The 18,421-nt window shown below is 36.0% G+C and overlaps 1 protein-coding gene across 2 annotated transcripts in view; it reads right to left on the reverse strand.

The window, feature by feature from the left end:
• Nucleotides 1–344: 344 nt before the first annotated feature.
• The window catches only part of LOC113493360 (synaptic vesicle glycoprotein 2C-like), a 41,508-nt gene continuing 23,431 nt past the window's right edge, over nucleotides 345–18,421 (reverse strand). For both annotated transcript variants that reach the window (XM_026871303.1, XM_026871304.1), the window contains exons 3-12: nucleotides 8,611–8,772; nucleotides 8,020–8,164; nucleotides 7,591–7,730; nucleotides 6,195–6,442; nucleotides 5,699–5,898; nucleotides 5,112–5,244; nucleotides 4,626–4,749; nucleotides 4,057–4,216; nucleotides 985–1,112; nucleotides 345–460 (exon numbers count right to left, since the gene is read on the reverse strand). In XM_026871303.1, the coding sequence (XP_026727104.1) occupies nucleotides 402–460; nucleotides 985–1,112; nucleotides 4,057–4,216; nucleotides 4,626–4,749; nucleotides 5,112–5,244; nucleotides 5,699–5,898; nucleotides 6,195–6,442; nucleotides 7,591–7,730; nucleotides 8,020–8,164; nucleotides 8,611–8,772 (1,499 nt within the window). In that variant the 3' untranslated portion in view covers nucleotides 345–401. The remainder of the gene's footprint in view (nucleotides 461–984; nucleotides 1,113–4,056; nucleotides 4,217–4,625; nucleotides 4,750–5,111; nucleotides 5,245–5,698; nucleotides 5,899–6,194; nucleotides 6,443–7,590; nucleotides 7,731–8,019; nucleotides 8,165–8,610; nucleotides 8,773–18,421) is intronic.

Here is an 18,421-nt window from a genome sequence, read left to right on the forward strand (position 1 = left end):
AACATCTAAGGGAGGCCCTTGCCCTGCAGTGGGACAGTAATAGCAAAACAAATCCCTATCCCTACTAATATTATAAATGCGATAGTAACTCTTCAAAGTAAGTCTGTCTGTCTGTCTGTTACGCTTTCACATTTAAACCACTGAACTGATTATAATAAAATTTTGGTACAGAGATAGAGTTGACCTTGAGAAAGAACATAGGATAGTTTTTATCCCGGACTTTTGAAGAGTTCTCTTGGAAACGCGATATAACCGACCTTGACGCGGGCGAAGCCACGGGCGAAAAGCTAGTACATATATATAATGTGTTTAGTTTTGGTAAAGGTAAAATAAAATGTCGCATATGTTGTGGATATAATTATTTAATTGATATAAAAATATAACGCTATTACTATGCGGCTTCACGTCGGTCGCTCGGGGCGCGTACTCTTGGGGAGTATTATACACAGCAACCCGCTCGCTAAAACAGACAGAAATATATTATTGTAATAGCTATTCAACTTTCATCTAGGTAAAAAATAAGATTATTAATAAGATTACTAAAGAGTATACATGGAAATAGACAGCATTTTAATGCATTTAGTCGGATTGTATTATGAAAAAAATCTAAACTCTAAATCACAAACGCGTGCACCGGTCATCCCTTCAATGGCTCTCGCGAAGGATAAACAAGTATTATTATTTTTTATCCCACTATAAATAAATAAAATAATGTTTCATTATTTCTCCACACAAAAAAAAGACTTATTACTAAGATAAATTTACTTAAAAATTAAGCATTAACAGTCTGTCGAACTGCTGGGCAAAGGTCTCCCCCAAATCGTTCCACAATTCTCTGTTCTGGGCCTCGTGGAACCAGCCCGCGTTGTAATATCGATTATACAATTTACAAATAGTTCAATTAATTACTGTGGGAGTCATGGTGATAAAAATTAAGTTCAGCCGTAAAAAATTAAAAAAGAAGTATCATTAACATCTGCTTACATATAAGCAACGTTCCGAACATGTAGATGGGTACTTTGCAGTACTCGTCGACGAGGGCTCCGAATATGACGTTGCCAACGATGGCGCCTATCCGGCCGCACATGACCGTCACCGCCATAGCCGTGGCACTGTGGACAAAAGGATATTACTATTATATTCTTAATAGGGAAGATTTTTTTAGACTTTAATCGATATGCGTTAGTTGTGTACATGTTTATTAAAGTGTAGTTACTCATATACTTGTAACTGGCCAAATAAATAGGTAAATAAAGACTGGCCTGTCCATAGAAATCTAAATAACAAGGTTATAGAAGTGCCAACGCCGCGTGACCTTGTCGCCACACTGGTGTCTTGGACGACACCAGCGCGCGAATTTACGCTCAGTCGCTCGCGGAACGTCGTCACAGCAAGAACCACTAAAAATGGTGTTTTGCGGCGTTTCTCAGGCTGGAAATTCATCTGCATCGTGTAATAACATAAATAAATAGATAACATTTTATCGGTAAGTAAATTATTGCAGTAATATTGATGTTATTACAAAATTAAACTTCAAAACATAACCTTCATTATAAACCATATTTATATCGCACCATCCTGCAAAAATTGCATTCTTTACTAATCATTGCCTCTGCAGTAAGAGACTTACAGAAATGCACCGTTGTAAAAAGAGAAATGTATAACGAAAAATAATATTTATCAATGCGATCGTATTTATAGTGGTACGGCCGCACAAAACTGTCGGAAATAGTGATGTGGTTAAGTGCGGACAAATTATTCAAAATGAATATTGTATACGAAAAGTAACAATTTTAATAGTCGTTTGTTTTTGTGAACATATTATTGAATATATTTTTATTTCAGAATCCCGCAGGATGCAAATAAATACAAAAGACAAGTGGATGACTACCACGGGTAAACGAAATTGGTACCCTACAACTTAGGCCGAATATACACTATGAAATTAGTTGCATGCTTGATAACTTGCCGCCCGCCGCCGCCCGCGCCCCTCTCCATTTTTACGGCTCGGACCGCGCTCGCAACTGAATGTTTCAAAAAGTACGCCTTGCGTTATAGCATAGCATTGAATAAAAATTGCAATTTAAATTTATCCAAATCTCATAAATACCTATTTTTCTATTATGAACGTTTACTAGTCATTGGATACATGAACTGGGCTGCTTTTGTAAGACGACTAAAAAACCACGGTAGGTATATACCAAACCTACCTACCAAGTATTTCCTTATATTTTTTTTTTTGTCAACCGACAATTGGCGATTTTTTTTTTGTAAGTGCATAATATAGAAGAATACAACAAAAAACATTGTCACTCATAATTTCGTCTTTCATTATATCCGTAGTCAATCCCTAGTGTAGTTTACGTAATCACTACGACTAACGCAAAAAAATGCAATGACTGTGTGAGTTAGTGAATCCATACAACGACAAAGTCAACCTTATTGTAATAGATGTACAGCCTAGTGTTGTTTGCTTGGTCTTTTCGATATTAATGTTTGCGTGATTGCGTAGTTATTTGCTGTGAATGTGTTGAAGCCCCGCCCACCGGCGACATGCGTTTCGATAGATCGCCGCGGTGTATGCCATTTCTATTACCTTGTTATTTAGGTTTCTATGGGCCTGTCGGTCTTGTGGTAATTAGCGTTGAGAGCTATACTGCAGGTCATGGGTACTTTTCTGTTCCCACCCAGAACAAATGCTTGTGTGTTAAGCACGATCAGTTTTTTGTGTAACGGGGTTTAATAGTGGTTTCTTAGGTTTACGCGAATGTTAGACATTGAAATGAAACTACTTTTACGGATTTTATCGCGGTTTAATCATGGTCACGGGCAGACTCGTGACCATGATACCTGCAAAGGTGTCGAAACGTCGGAAACTAAAATCAAAAATTAAACCGCGATAAAATCCGTAAAAGTAGTTTCATTTCAACGGGGTTTAAGTTTTTCATAATAATGTTTGTACTTATTATGTTCATAAGTTGCATGACACTCAAGCTTTGCTTAGTTTGAAACTAGATGGCGTTGCGTAAAATTTTATACTTTTAGGTATTTCGATTATTTTACAATGTTTGCAACTTTTTATGCTTTGGTAACTTATCACAAAGCTAAAAGGGTCGGTTTAAGTCCAATTGCTCGAACAAAATATTCAGGGGCATGGGGCCTTATTTATATTTAAAAAAAGTATTTAGTTGGGTATCGTGTTATCTCTGTCAGCGAACGTAGAAAAAAAAAACATTTCATTACGTCCGAAGTAAAACGTCGTTGGTGAATATAGACATAAACTGCTAGTAACTCTAAAATAGCTCAATTATTTTCATCGACAAATACCAAAGTGTGATATCCAAAGTCCATAACTACAATTAGCTTGATCTGACGAACTATTGGCATTTCACTCATCTCTGACGCTATTTGACTGACACGAGGCGATGCTGACGTCAGAATGAGATTCCCGAGTGGAAATAGAGCGTCTAATCATTCATTACGCAAATAAATAAACAAAAATTGATATTATTTTATTTATGTTCTATTTATAGAGGGACACTGTTTGTAATTTTGTATTATTGACAGGTAGTACAAACAGTGATTTTTGAGTAGAAATCGAATTCGCAACTATTATTCAGCAACAGCATAAGGCTAAACACCTGCAGACTTTTTTTAAGCTAGCTGGAGTTGACATTTACTTACTGCCTAACCTGAGAAAAAAGACAAACTCATAAGTTTGTTTCAAAACTTGTTCGGGTCATAGCCTCAAGTCTAAACAATGTTATAGTTATATTTTCAGTAAACTAATATAGTGTCGTTCTTGGTTTGCCCTTTGGGAGAGGAGCTAGATCTATCTGAGCAAGACTGTGCCATCAAGCACCACGCAAGCTTCAAATAGCTCAAGCAGCTCAACTTAACTGTCCGTAGCTTAAGTTATACTGGATGCCTTAAGCCCTATGCTTTAAGATATGGCATAGCCTGTGGGCATAGCGTAAGCGATGTTGAGACAAAAATACATTTTAAAACCTCAATAACTTAAGTTTAGTTCCTATAAGTACAGGGATAGATACTCACGCGACTTTAGTAGGGAATATCTCGCAGATGACACAGAACAGCACAGCCTCCGTGCAGCTGACGATGGCCTCAAACACGCAGGACAGTATGAGGTTCTCCAGAGAGGATCGCACCAGGTTCAGCCCCAGCGCCGCCAGCCCGGAGCTGATCAACATCATTACTGGAAACAATAGGTGCGGGCTTTAGAAATGTATCTATTAAAACAAAAGAAAAACGATTACCGCACTGAGGCATTTAATCCTTGTGTCGTTTCTCAGACATTCACCTAGCACTCAAACGCTTGTGCTAGGCTGGGATTAAACCCGCGACCCGTCGCCCTCATTGAGTTTTGCGTGGTGACCTAAACCACTCGGCTATCCGTGTAGTCGATCGTGTTTCAATTTGAATCAAATGGCCAAAGTCCTACCCAAAATTACTTCAGATTTACTCCATAAGGGAAGCCTTATGCCCATGTCTCAATAAACACTTTGAATTGTTCTCCAACACTTAGTGTGCCAAATATATGTATCTTAAATATCCAAACAATGTATATTTCCAAATAATACAAATAAGTGATAACATAGACTTACCCAACATAAGCTTCTTGCCCACTACATTGATGGTGAGTCCCACCCATAGCGCGGTGGGCACGCAGCTCAGCGCCACCACCAGCGTGTGGATGTACACCTTGTCGTCCAAGGTCTGCAGCTTGCCCTGGATAAAACAAATTAATTAATAATGTTTGAACGGAGCTCGATGCAACACCAACAGAAGGTGATCGTCAGTCAAACATACACCATCTATCGCGGATTGTAAGATAACGGTTTCAGTCAGGCGGTGTCTGAGTAGGTAATAAGGCGGGTTACAAATCCATTATCATCCCACGGGAACATAAAGTCTGGATAAAAACTATCTTATGTGTTAATCCTGGCTAAAATCTATCTAGGAAGCAAGTTTCGTCTGGATCTAAATGGTTTTTGCGTGAAAGAGGAACAAATATCCATGCATAGAAACTTTTGCGTCTATAATATTAAGATAGTAAGAAGAAAACTTCTAAAATACGGTCAACAACTTACAGCCAACTCGGCGGTGTCATTGGCGAGAGCGAGTGAGACCTCGCAGACTCCCGCTGACACGTCAGGATACAGTGACGAGAACTGGCTGAACCTCTCGAACAGGTCCGGGAACCACATCATCAGTGTGTAGTAACTGAAATAGAAAGTTACTTTTAAGTCACCATAGTGTTTGGAAAGCTAGATTTCGTGTGTTACAATGCGGGCTTAGAGATAACATCAAGTCTATTAGGTGAAAAAAACTGTGGATCTAGAAAAACTAGTTTTTTTTTTATTTGATTCAATATATAGCCTGTTTCATTATTTCAGAACGGAAAAAGCAACGTTTTGGAAGCTTTACTACTTAGGCATTTGGGCGGAATTTGAGCCATGCAACTGTAGAATATTATGCTCAAAACGAAAGGTTCTGTATAAGGCACTATAAGACTTAGTTATGGTTTGGATAAGCTATTCTAACTAGATAAACTACTACAGTAGTATTAACCTTGCACACCTGTGCCTTTTATCAAAAGTTAGAATAGCGTAGTTCTTCATTGCTGTATTGTTATTCGTCGGTTCGAATCCGTCATGTATTAGACTATTATTATCACCTGAACATAAGACCAAAGTCCACGAAGCAACAGAGCACGAGCAGCCCGATGTACGGCGGCGTGACGAGCATCTTCTTGCGCACCCAGAACGCGTCCCAGCGCTGGCTCCACGTCAGCGGCGCCTTCGTCTCGTTGCCGTTCGTGTCTGCTGACACCACCTCCTCGTCCTCGCCTTCATATGCACTTATCATGGATTCCACCTGCAATGGTTGGTGTATTGGTTGTCATGGTTTTGTTTCGAAATTCCATTTTTTTTTATTTAGCCTCAGATTTTTCATTTTTTTAAGGATAATAAGTTTAAGGGCTCTATGTTAAAAAAGAAATTTTGTACCATGTTACTTCGTGTACAATGTCGTCTAATAAGTTGAAAATAATATATGTTCTTTAAAATATTTTATCTACCACACGTCACCACACTTGCGACTCGAGCGAAACATATTTTCGAAGGAGGTAATTCCTTTCTCTACTTTAAGAAATGAATCATCTTTATACTCACTGGAAAGTCCTTCTCACTAAGCTTAGTATTAACAACGAATATCCTCTGCAGCACGGTGAGGGCTTGCTCCGCCTTGTTGGCGTAGAGCAGGTAGCGCGGGCTCTCGGGGAAGGGGATGAGGAGCAGCACCACCAGCAGGCTGGGGATCCCACACGCCGCCACGAAGACCCGCCACGAAGTGTACTGGAAGTCAGCCCCCACCGCCGTCAGGTTGAACCGGGAGTCAGGGATGATGAGGAATGCGATGCCTGGAATATCGAAATTATATTAAAGGTGTACTTTGACGGTATTGCTGTTTTCCTTTAGATAAAAGATTTTTCGTCTTTCTTGGATTTACGTTTTATGTGATACAACAAACAAACAAGATCATTATTTGTGACCATATTTGTAGACAGAATATTTTTAACAAAGGCTATTTTTTTGACAAAGGCTATTTTACTGGTGACTACAATTAATTACAAATGAGTTTTCTACATTCTAGACAAATTAGGGAGACAATCAAAATTAATTGAAAAATATGATAGAAATGTTTGAAATTCTCATCAGCCATATGCTAAAAAAAACTAAAAAGCTTATCCTACCTATCCATCATAAACAGTTTTCTCAGAAACATTTTTAATTTGGCAAAATACGTCCGTCGTAAAACTGAAGTTATAGGGTATCAGTATAAAGACATTCTCGTTTCTAAACACTGGACTGGCAACTGGCATTCCGTGTATCGCCAGTAATTGGCAGTGGATGCCATATTACTTGCGTGCCAGTGCCAATATCGCGGCGGCCTTATTTGCGAAGCTGACATTCAAATTCCCGTTCAATGATCGTGACATCATCAATAATGTTATATTAATGGTCCGATATTATTTCCTTCTTGTGTATTATGTTTTAATGATAGTCAATCGATATAAATGTTACAAGTTGTATCAAAGATAAGAAGTATTTAATTTATAATTTATAATTTCTCGAACTATTTTTAGTTCGGCTTTCAGTCTAATCAAATTCAGCTGCGTAGTTCAAATAGTGCTACTGCTGCTTTTTTGTTCTTTGTTTTTTTCGGACATGTATGTTTAGCAAGCCTTGACAATTCATACTTCTTCTGTTCCTCAAAGGAAGCCCGTGCTTTTCTTTCAAATCATAGTAATTCGAAATAAAAACTACCGGTTTTTCTATGCAGATCACATGATGTCACTTTTTTATTGCTATCTCAAAGAAAGTTCATATGCTAGCACAACGAGGTATGTAAAACATGGACATAGTTTGTTAAGGTTCAGGAAACCATTTTTAGGTGTAGTTGGTAGGTACTTTGCAGCTTAATAAACACGGGGATTGTCGTCATCGTTACGACCACCCGTTGTTCCTTATTGCTACAAAGTACAGTTAATCATTTATTTCTTCTTACCTGGCAACAGAATGGTGCCAAATGTCCAGAAGACCTCAAGCCTGCACAGCATGACGTCCCGGTGCCTGAGAGACAGGAAATCTCCGAAGTAAGGGAAGATGAGGCCGGTGGCGCCGATGATGCCGAACCCAGAGAAGAACCTGCAAGAACGACAGGTCTACAACCAATAGTTACGTCGAGAACGATACAAATATTGTACGCAGTGATTGTCATATTTGGTATAATGTGAAGTTTTTTTTGAAGTTTGATGAAAAGATTTTCGTGGTCTGCTTCAAAAAATAAATAAAGTAAACCGTTTAATAATTTAAAAATATATATAAAGTTTTTAAAGAAACCAATTCACATTCTCAAGGTTGTCAGTCTCCATACTAGCTGCTATCAGATGACAATTTGGAATTCACTAGTGAAAAGTTATGTTATAAAAGTTACCTGCACGCTAAGAAAGCGGGGAATGACTGCACCAGACTGGAGAGGAAGGCGGCGAGGGCGTCCAGCAGGAGCGCCCCGATGATGGCCTTCTTACGGCCTCTAGCGTCTGCTAGGTTACCCCAGAAGTATGAGCCCACGCACATACCTGCAAAGATCATATCTTTATATATAGCGAACTGTCCGGTAGTCCATATGATCCAATTATAAAAATGCCCAGTCCAAAACCACCTCAGTATCGTATTGTAGACGACCGAGCGTCAGTATAGGGTTTTGGTATACTGTACAGCTCTCTATCCATGTTAAATAAATCAGTTATGTTCCTTGATACCCATACTTATTTTGACCATTTTTAAACGAACGCTTTCATGAACCAGATAGTTGGCAAACATTTGGTGTTGGATCAAATTTAAATCAGAAGTTTTATTTCAAATAGACCGTCTTCCACTTTTAAAACGTTATAGTCTAATGTAATGTAATGACTCTGGCTGCGCGGTTCAAAAATGTAATTCCTATGGAGAAGAACCAGCAATATACATCATAATTTACGTTTGCGAGAACACCGGTATAACGTAGGTATACTAGGTGCCTTACCAATAAGCGGCGTGGCAGTAAGCCGTCCCTTGTCGCTGGAGGAGAGATGGAAGTCATACTCTGCGGCGGGCAGCACGAAGCTGAGCGTGGTGGTGCTGAGCGCGCACACCGCGTAGATGGCGCCGCACGACATCAGCAGCAGCCATTGGAAGCAGCCGTAACCTGGAACGAGGAAAAACATTGTAAGTTAACAAGTATTAACAATTTTTTTGAAGATCCTCTTTATTTTGTTCGGCTTCCCAAAAACATTAGTGCTTCTGATGCGAAGGATTTCGTAGTATCTGGATATATCTATATAACGAGAATGAGGGAGCGAAAACACTGATGGTTTAAAAAAAGATTTCTCCTAAACAGGTATCAAGCCTGTGACATATCGTGTAAAGTGATCAGTGGCATGGCGACCTAAAGATTTAATACCACTTCTAAAAGAAATTGTAGAAGAGAGATTCTGTTCTATGCCATCAAATGTCACATGATATTCCTATAATGTGGGGAAGTAGGCCCTCTGAAGGGTCACTTGTAGGGTAGGTTAGACGCAGCACCGCAGCAGCCAATCTGATCTCTATGATCCATTTAACTAAACGAAGTATTCTAAGCTAAGACTGGCCTAAATATGGCTGTTACGAAAAAAATGACTGTCATAAGGTGGTCACTAATTTATAGAATGGACTTTATTAATAAAGTATCGCGAGTCACATTTCAAGGACACAAAGTCCATACATATATCTGTCAAAGTCTTTTTAAAAATCGATTCTAGTCATAATAGATGAATTGAACAAATATTGGAAGCACTTGCGCTAACGAGCGACAATAGATACTGCATTATTCACAAATAAATAGTCCGTCTATAAATGTGCTGAACGAAGTTGTAGAAATATTGGTAGTCTTTTACGAGCTGAATAATAATCGTTTGGTGCTGAATGAAAAGCATGACTTTTCTATATCCTCGTAGGATGCATTGCCTATTTAAAACCCCCTGCGGTACAAGGAATGGTGCAGGAATAGTTTTTACAATGAAAAAAAATGTCTAAGCTTATAAAGCGACTAATAGAAATAAAACAACATTTCAAATTATAAGGTCCAAGTCTCATAATTGCTACGGCGTAGAGTCGAGTCGTAGGTGGGCGTCGTAGACTGGCTACGGGTCTGCAGCTACAAACTTTATTTTCTTAACAAGCCTCTGCAAACTAAAAAACGAGGGAAAAACAATTTGCTTAACAATTATTAATCTTTTAGTTGATTGTTGTTTCTCGGTCATTGGCCCAGTCGTATTTTCAGTGTCATTCGAGCTTCTACGAACGTTATCGTAGAAACATACTACATAAGGAAACAAGTTGTGTTTTAAATAATTAAGACTTGTTTATCGATGATTCAAATTTATATAATAAAATTAATAAGTATGTACGTATTTTTGTTTCATGCTTAATACGATGTTTAAGATACCTAATATGACTTGTTCTGTTTCGTTCCTTTTTTTTTGTAAAAATTTAGACCTTTATCAATGGACTCGATTTGAAAATGCCTATATCCACATTGATGTTTAATGCCACTATTAATTTAAAACAACTAATTAACAATAAACACATAAAATCTTTGCCATACACAGTAAACCCACTAAGCCTTGTAGCGCTGGCTAAACGAAACCACAAATTAGATTTGTGGTTACGAAACCAAAGCCAATTAATCACACGACTGGTGACCGGCAGACTTAACCACTGAGCTATAGGGTACGTGGCAAGTAGTATGTTGGTACATTGTATTATATTCATTGGGATAAATTACAGCTAATAGGTTATTAAAATATACTTAGTTAATGTCGGTAATAGTTTTATGGGTTAGAACCTAAAAGGGTGAAAAAGGAACTCTATAACTGAGGCACCTGTGTATGTTCGTCAGTCACCAGGCTGTATCTAATGAACCATGATTCATTTGTCTAGTTACTAATGAAATTTTCTCAGATAATGTATTTCTCTTGAACTTATAACAATAAATGAAGTTACATAATAATTTTAAGGTTGGTATTCAAACTTACCGATTTTGGAAAACCTTAACTAAAACAACAAGAAAGTGAAACAATTCGACCGAACCTGAAGTACAACAGTATATTTTTCAAATCGTTTGTAAAATATTATCAATTTACCTATAGAACACTTATCTAATATGAAACCGCGCTTAAATCATATACCTACAAAAAAATATGTCATAAATACGTTAACAACAACCTCCAAAAACGCACAGTTCAAAGGTAAGACCAGCGGAAATATATGAACTCTTCACACTTCGGGCGCTCAATGTAATGTAAATAAACATACACCATGACGTCATACATCTATTTGTATGAGTGTGACATGTCACCAGGGATTCCGGACTTTGGAGCTTGCCCTTAAATACTTCACCGTATAACACACTTCAAAATAGATTTAGTTTATGCTGGTGTTCACAATTCTTGTAAATATTTATTGTACTATGGTAAGACTAATGAATGAATTAAATGAAAATAGAAGACGACTATTTTTGACGATGGACAGACGTTACAGATTAATCACTTTAAAAAAAGACTCTTGTAATTATCAATTGAATCCAGGAGTCGCGGGGGGTTTTCACAAACATTCAAATTGTAAGTACAAGGCACGAAGACTCATAACAAGCATTCGTGAATTACACAAATGTGGGATCCGAGCAGTCAACTGATTGATGATTCAATGAATGTATGTCAGTTTATATTCGTAAATTTGCATAAATATTACAATGAAAACCTGCGACCTTGTACACAAAACCTGTCAATAAGTTACTAGGCCACATGAACATCTTATAATAGATGTACATTGTCAAACACCAACAATTTCCTGACGTTTGCAACAATAAAACATAGATGAACATGTTTTTAGATATTAAAATAACATTCTATAGAAAAACCGTCCTTGAAATATACGGAAACATGTATATACAAAATTGCATAAGTACATGTATACAAAAAACATTGTTCAAATGTAAAACTAGTCACATTTTACGTTAACACTTTTAAGTCAACAGTATTGTCACACAATAGAGTTTGTTTAAAACAATAGAAAAACTCTCGTATAGTTGCGGTCACGTAGAAATCTTGTCTCTATTGTTAATAAAAACTGAACTATTTGCAAAGAATAACAAACAATTCAAGCATTCATTTAACATCACTTTGTGTAAAGTTACATTCCTTACGTTAAGGAGTAATCTATGTATTGCAGCAGGTTTTACAAACATTAGAACCATATTTTATGGAAACTTTTTTAAGAATGATTCATTATTAACGATGCAACGGTTTAGGTACTCAGCCAACTCGAGATCCCGCAGTTGTGTCAGCTCATGACTAAAAACTCCGGTTGGATCCGAAACTGGTCTCGTGATCCCGATGGTAAACATCATTCATTAACTCCAACCACATACCAGAATAAAATAAATCTTATGATATACTGGCGCTCCATGGTTTTACCTGTTTATTACTCGTTCCTATAGGAATATGGGTGATAAAATACCTCTGATAAGTAAGGTTATTTTCTAAATTTCTTTTATCGTTAATGTGTAGAAGCGTAACTAATTAACAAAGCTAAGATGTCTATTTTCCCTAATATCATAAGATTATTTTATATTGTAGCTATGCCTATCCTAGCCTATCCTACTCACCAATATTCATTCTGGGCTCGAATATTGGACTTTCAATGAATATTTTTTCTAACGCAGGGATTGAACCCGCACTACGTCGCGCAATGGCCTACAGCCGCATAAACTCGCTTAAAACCAACATTTGGTATTAACGTTTACAGTAAATATCCATTTACAAGTGCTAACTAGCATTGAAGCGAATTCGATTGTTTACAAAACAATTTAAAACTACATTGTAAATTGTTTACAATATAAATAACGTACGCCACATTTGACGAACCGTTTATAGGCACTTCATATTTACTTATGAAGTCTAATACTACTGAAAGGTAATAACAATATATATAAAATACAATATTATATCTATCTGTATACTTTTTTATACATTCATAATAGGGATGATGACTGGGTATAAAAAGAAAAAATCTCATTAGTCCCTCAGTTAGATAATTGAAAAGTATGAGACAAGTATTTTTTCCTTTTTCAGAAAAACTAGAATTGACAAAGATTAACTGCTTGAAAGTTTAGGAGAGGGGGCTTGTGACGTAACGATAGCGTAAAATTTATACTCAATCGTGACGTCACGCGTAAGTTTCATTCACTGTAATTTGGTCAATTTATGTTTGCGGGACAAATTAAAAAATACGTATCCATTATTATACAAAAAACTACAAGAAGGACACTGTAAAAAAAAATGTCATCTTCCCTATTAGTAAAATTTTAGAATTTAAATTTTAAAAGCATTTGTGTGATGCACAATTACGACAAGCATTTGAGTCTACATGTCTTTGTGCATGTGAATCGAATTCGGTGAAACCCACGCTACAGGGTTAAATTCCATTACGCGGGAGTCTTCTTTTTTTTACTGGTTGTCGTCATATCATAGAGGTGTGACTAGGATTAGACACATGTTAAAATCTTCTCCATGTTTTTCAATGTCTGCTCTGGTGGTCCTGGGAAAATGAATTTCACCAGAAGGTTTTTTAACAATATCTTCTTCTAATATATAAAATTCCCGTGTCACGATGTTAGTTACCGTACTCCTCCGAAACGGCTTAACCGATTTTTACCAAATTTTATATGCGTATACAGTAGGTCGGAGAATAGAACAACATCTATTTTTCATATCCCTAAGTGTTAAGGGTTGCCCACACTAAAAAAATATATTATATTTTTTGGAGTAAATTGTTTGTTTTTTTTTTATAATGTGGTATTAAAAATAAATAAAACTAGAAAAAAAATCGGCAAAACAACGTTTGTTGGGTCAGCTAGTATTTTATATCTTTGTCTACCTGTTACAGCGAAATGCGAATAGAGCTGAATAACTATAACTAATCCAAATGGACTAAGTCCAACTAAAGCTAGAAACTCGGTACTGGACTAGAGTGATGGCTGGTGGTCCAACTCTACGTGCACATGAGCCTTTGCCCACCTGCGGGATACTTACAAACACATATTTATATATAGAGGACAGTATTAATCGTGTGCAAAAGATTTACAACACCAAAGATAAGCTCGCTTTATCTAACAGATGACACTTTTAGTTTGTGTATAAATATCTATGACGTTGTTTCACGTCTATTATTGAGGGTCAATGTACGAGAAAATGGGTGTTGGACGAAAAACTCTATAGTCATAGTGTTTTCAAAATGAACCTACTGTTAAAAAATATTCAGTTTTCAAAATGACAAGACAAGTATGCACTCTTTGTGTTATTTAAAAAAAACGTTATTTAGCAATGTAAATTAATTACTCATACATTCCTATTTTGTACTGTTTTCTCCTTGTATATAGAGTATCAATAATATTTTCATGTTTTAACCGTGTAAGTTGAAGCATGTCAGGGAAATATAAATGTTACAAAACTTAAAAAAAAACAAGTTCTAAGTTTAACAATTGCGTTTTATATTAGACGAAAGGAACTTTATTATCCATTATGTAACATTTGTTATAGAGCCATTTTCAAAGAAGTACATAGGGAATTGTTTCCCCGATTACCGCACCCACACAAAAAAACTACCTGTAAAAAATAGTCTATTATTATTATTATTTTATATTTTTTATCCGGGAGTATCGAAAATAGTAATTATAACCGCCACGGACTAGGTCAGAGACGAGGTTTGGCACTTTGACAAATTTTATGATGGAGGACGCGACTAAACATTACTTATAAATAGATAACGAATTGATTACGATCTTACCGTTTGTCTCGGTGGACGATTACGAATAGTTTTCATAATTTTTTTGATGAATTCTTATTTGGATAATATTTATTTTTTTGGATAATGTATGACTTATTGTTGCTTGATTAATTTTAGACTAGAATAGTGGAGCAGAAAGATTAAGTAAAATATAAGATTTACATTAGTTTCAAAAGAAAATGTTAATTGGATACTTATGAGAATAAGGCTCTAAATATTTAGATCAGGATCACGCATTTTACCACAAAAAACCTTCTTAAGTCTATAAACTTACTTTCTAAAATCATTCAAAACTACACAAATGATTATATCAAAAAACTCAGTGTCGTACAGTCAATATTTCATACATCATCTATAGGGATTTGGTCTTAGTGATTACTATTAAGTAATCATTTTAGTCGCAAAAACCCGATTTACGACCACTATTTAAATATAATTAATCACTTTTTATAATAGTTTATCTATCACCATCGCATTAAATCCTAAACGCCATCTGCTATTTATTAATTTAAGTAATAAACTCCAGTCGATGAATTCGTGAAGTAAATAATGGAAGTCTCCATAGGATTGTTAAAGCAGACATTAAAATCTACGGAGTCGTAAATTGTTTACGAGCGTCTCATACGAATGACAATGACTCGTCATCTGGGCTGTTTAATTGTTTATAATAATATAGGCTGGTTACATGTGGGAAAAATGGTGAAAAAATAAAATAAAGAAACATTTTTTTTTCGGGGCAAAGCTTTAAAAGACGCCTGGTCTGAAAATATGGTCATTTTCATCGCGTTATCATTCGCGCAATCTGAAGGTATCCTCTTAAAAGAATAAATTAAATATCCTCTGCTCAGTACCTTGCCAGATTTTTTTTATCGTTGTTATTTAATCTGCTTATTAATAAATTCTGTCATTTTGATACTTTATTTCTTTTGACCCACTGGACCACACTTCCTCGACCCTTTGGGAGGCGCTGGGATATGCCACTCTCTTACCAGCTCAAACCACCAGAATATTTCAGACAACAGTCGGGAGACAAACATGAACGCTATAGCAGACGGCCGCGAAATAATATTAAAACCTACCTCAACCCATCAAAATCAAACAAACATTCAAAATTAAATAAACATGTATATTGTATATCTCGACATTCCTTTCTTGTTTTCACCTTGAGATACATTAAAATCTGCACAAACAGGATCAATTAGCTCAAAACATTGTACATTCAATTCGTGTAAAAAGAAGCTCATCAGATGTTTACGACTGCGATATCTGGCAACGAAACTTATTGTTTGTTTGGTTGTAACGTCGCTAGGTGGGACAGGGGTAACCAACATTTTACAGAATATGTATGAGTCTTAAAATATTTAAAAAGTGCTGAAGAAATCTTCTAATCATAGAGAATTTAAACCACGAAGTACATAAATACTTCATATTTTTTTTACTAACTTTAAGTTTGTTCCTTTTTAGATAGAAATGATGCTATCTGCTTTACCGTACAGCTGAACAAAGGGTATTCGGTAAAATACGGTAATGTTATTTTTTACATGGGGTTACACATCGGGGAAAATAAAGCCCTAATGTAAATTCTATAATTCATAAATTGTCATTGATTTGCGCCGCTATTTTCAAGCCACAAAAAACTTATGGCAGTTCGAAAATACAACCGAATGTTGTTAGCTTCTGGCTTAGACATTTCGTCTTCTGTTAACGAGCATTAGTACGTAGACTTTTGATTTCAAGAAAAACATAGACAAGTTGTTTATTTTTAGTGTGATCCAGGTCGTTCAGGCTGGCACAATAACATGCTCAAATATTTTTGTATGTTAGTGTATACATACACGATTAGTTAATTGTGACTCAATAATTTTTTTAATTTCTGCCAACTTTTAAAACTTTAGCCTAGTTAAACTTTTATGATATCACTAAAACGCTTTATTCTTAAAATGAAAGCACCTCAAATAGAGGTAATCTGCACTCTCAATTCAATAAGCCAAGCGCAATACTACAATATTCTAGGATTAGTAGATTTCATATATAATTAAGCACAACCTTGAAATAATCTGAAAGAACTCTGTCATTACAATAAATCATATACAAACAAACGGAAATAGTCTCTCAAACATTCGCTGAAAATATTACAAAACTGTAATGAACACGTTTGTTACAATTAGTCAACGTCAATACAAAGAAACGTAAAGAATAATGCTTTCAGGATATTCACGTTTATTTCAGTTGTTTCAGATGGAACGGCTTGAATATTTATGAAACTATATTTCAGTTAACAATTACCGTCAACATATTGGCGGTTTGAATTAATATATGTAAGAAGAAAAACTCATAATTATCCGTTCATCCTGTTTTGCAGAGAGATTGTCGTGTTAATGTCGCACACGTTTTGTGATAAATAATTTATGGCAAGATTTTATAAAATATAATATGAAATGTGGGTTATAATAATAATTAAAGTTAAAAGAAAAATGAGAGAAAGCTAGAAAAAGAAAGCTTTCAAGCAAACATTTTATTTTTAAAGGAATTAAGACGTGCAAGAACCAATTAAATACAAAAATATATTAAATGCAAGAAACCTATGTAAAATAATTTTCAGAACTACGGCCCCAAAATACCAACGTCAGCTTATGGCACTTAGATTTAAGAAAGCACTTATTTACTTTAACTTTTTTCTAAAACAAATATAATTTAGTTCGTCAAAACCTCTGAAGTGGTAAGTCGTAGAAAATATACTGTCTATGAACTTACCAATGTCAAACAGTATCGTGTGCCCGGGCACTAAGGCAGGTGTGGCTGAACCAAAATATTTACAAACTCTGCAATAAGATTGATCTTCTGTAAATATTGTTCTAATGAATGCACGCCGGGGTTCTGAACTCTCTTATTTTCTTTTATTGGTACAATACAGGAACATTCTAAATTAAATTGTAAATTGTTTAGGTGAACTTGATGGTTAGCTATAGATTCTCTGGACATATAGTAGTGATATACTACAACTATTTTTATGATACGCTTGTTTTGAAGGAAAAGCCTTGTCTATTTTGTACTTAGACTTGACACATCATGACATAGCACATATGAGGATTCCATCTTTATGCCGACTTAAACGGGATCTCTGATCGGGATTAATGGATCTTCACTCTCTATCAACTCTTGGATTTTCCGGATTGAGCAGCGGGATAATGAATATGTCTACCTAAGCTTTTTTGCGTGTCAAAACGCTAATAAGTTCAACCCACGTCGAGGGTGACGGCGTGGGGATATGTCGGACTTCCACTTACTAAAAAACACCCCGGACCCCTTCTACTGCCTTAGCTATGGTCACGGGATCTCTCTCCAGTCTTTGCTTAACCCGCGGGCATGTTCAAAGGCCAACTGCCATCCTTTAATGGTATTGCAAGAATGGAAGCCAGACAGATCACTTAAGGGCGTAGAACTCCGACTCCCTTGCCCACAACTGAAAAAATATTACTCGAAGAAGTGGTTGTATGCTCTCTGGACTCAATTCCATTGTACCTCAACTAGCTTCTATAACAATTGGCAACAACTTCTTAACAAGCTTTGCTTAGTTTGAGACTAAATGATTTATACATTGTAATATTATACATTATATTTCTAGTAATTCAAATCTCAAAACAATATAATTGCGAGTAGCACGTAGTTAAGTAATGCCTTGTCACATTAGCTATGATATGTGAACAAGCTTTTGCCATCATATATCTCATATCAGTACTATCGGCATTAGAATTATCTGATAGCATCGATTATCGATTCCTATTTATATCCACTCTCGATTTATTGAAACTTGTAATCGATGAATGGACAGTACTGATAAATATTGATAGCGTAATCTCTTTATTGGTATAATTACTAAGTTAATTGTTGAGCACAAAGTAGGAAATTTGCGGGACAATGAATAGGAAAAAAGTGAAAACTATCCTGTAATTGTGATGCAAGGTTGC

This window comes from Trichoplusia ni, chromosome 4 (assembly GCF_003590095.1).
Source record: "Trichoplusia ni isolate ovarian cell line Hi5 chromosome 4, tn1, whole genome shotgun sequence".
NCBI classification, from domain to species: domain Eukaryota; kingdom Metazoa; phylum Arthropoda; class Insecta; order Lepidoptera; family Noctuidae; genus Trichoplusia; species Trichoplusia ni.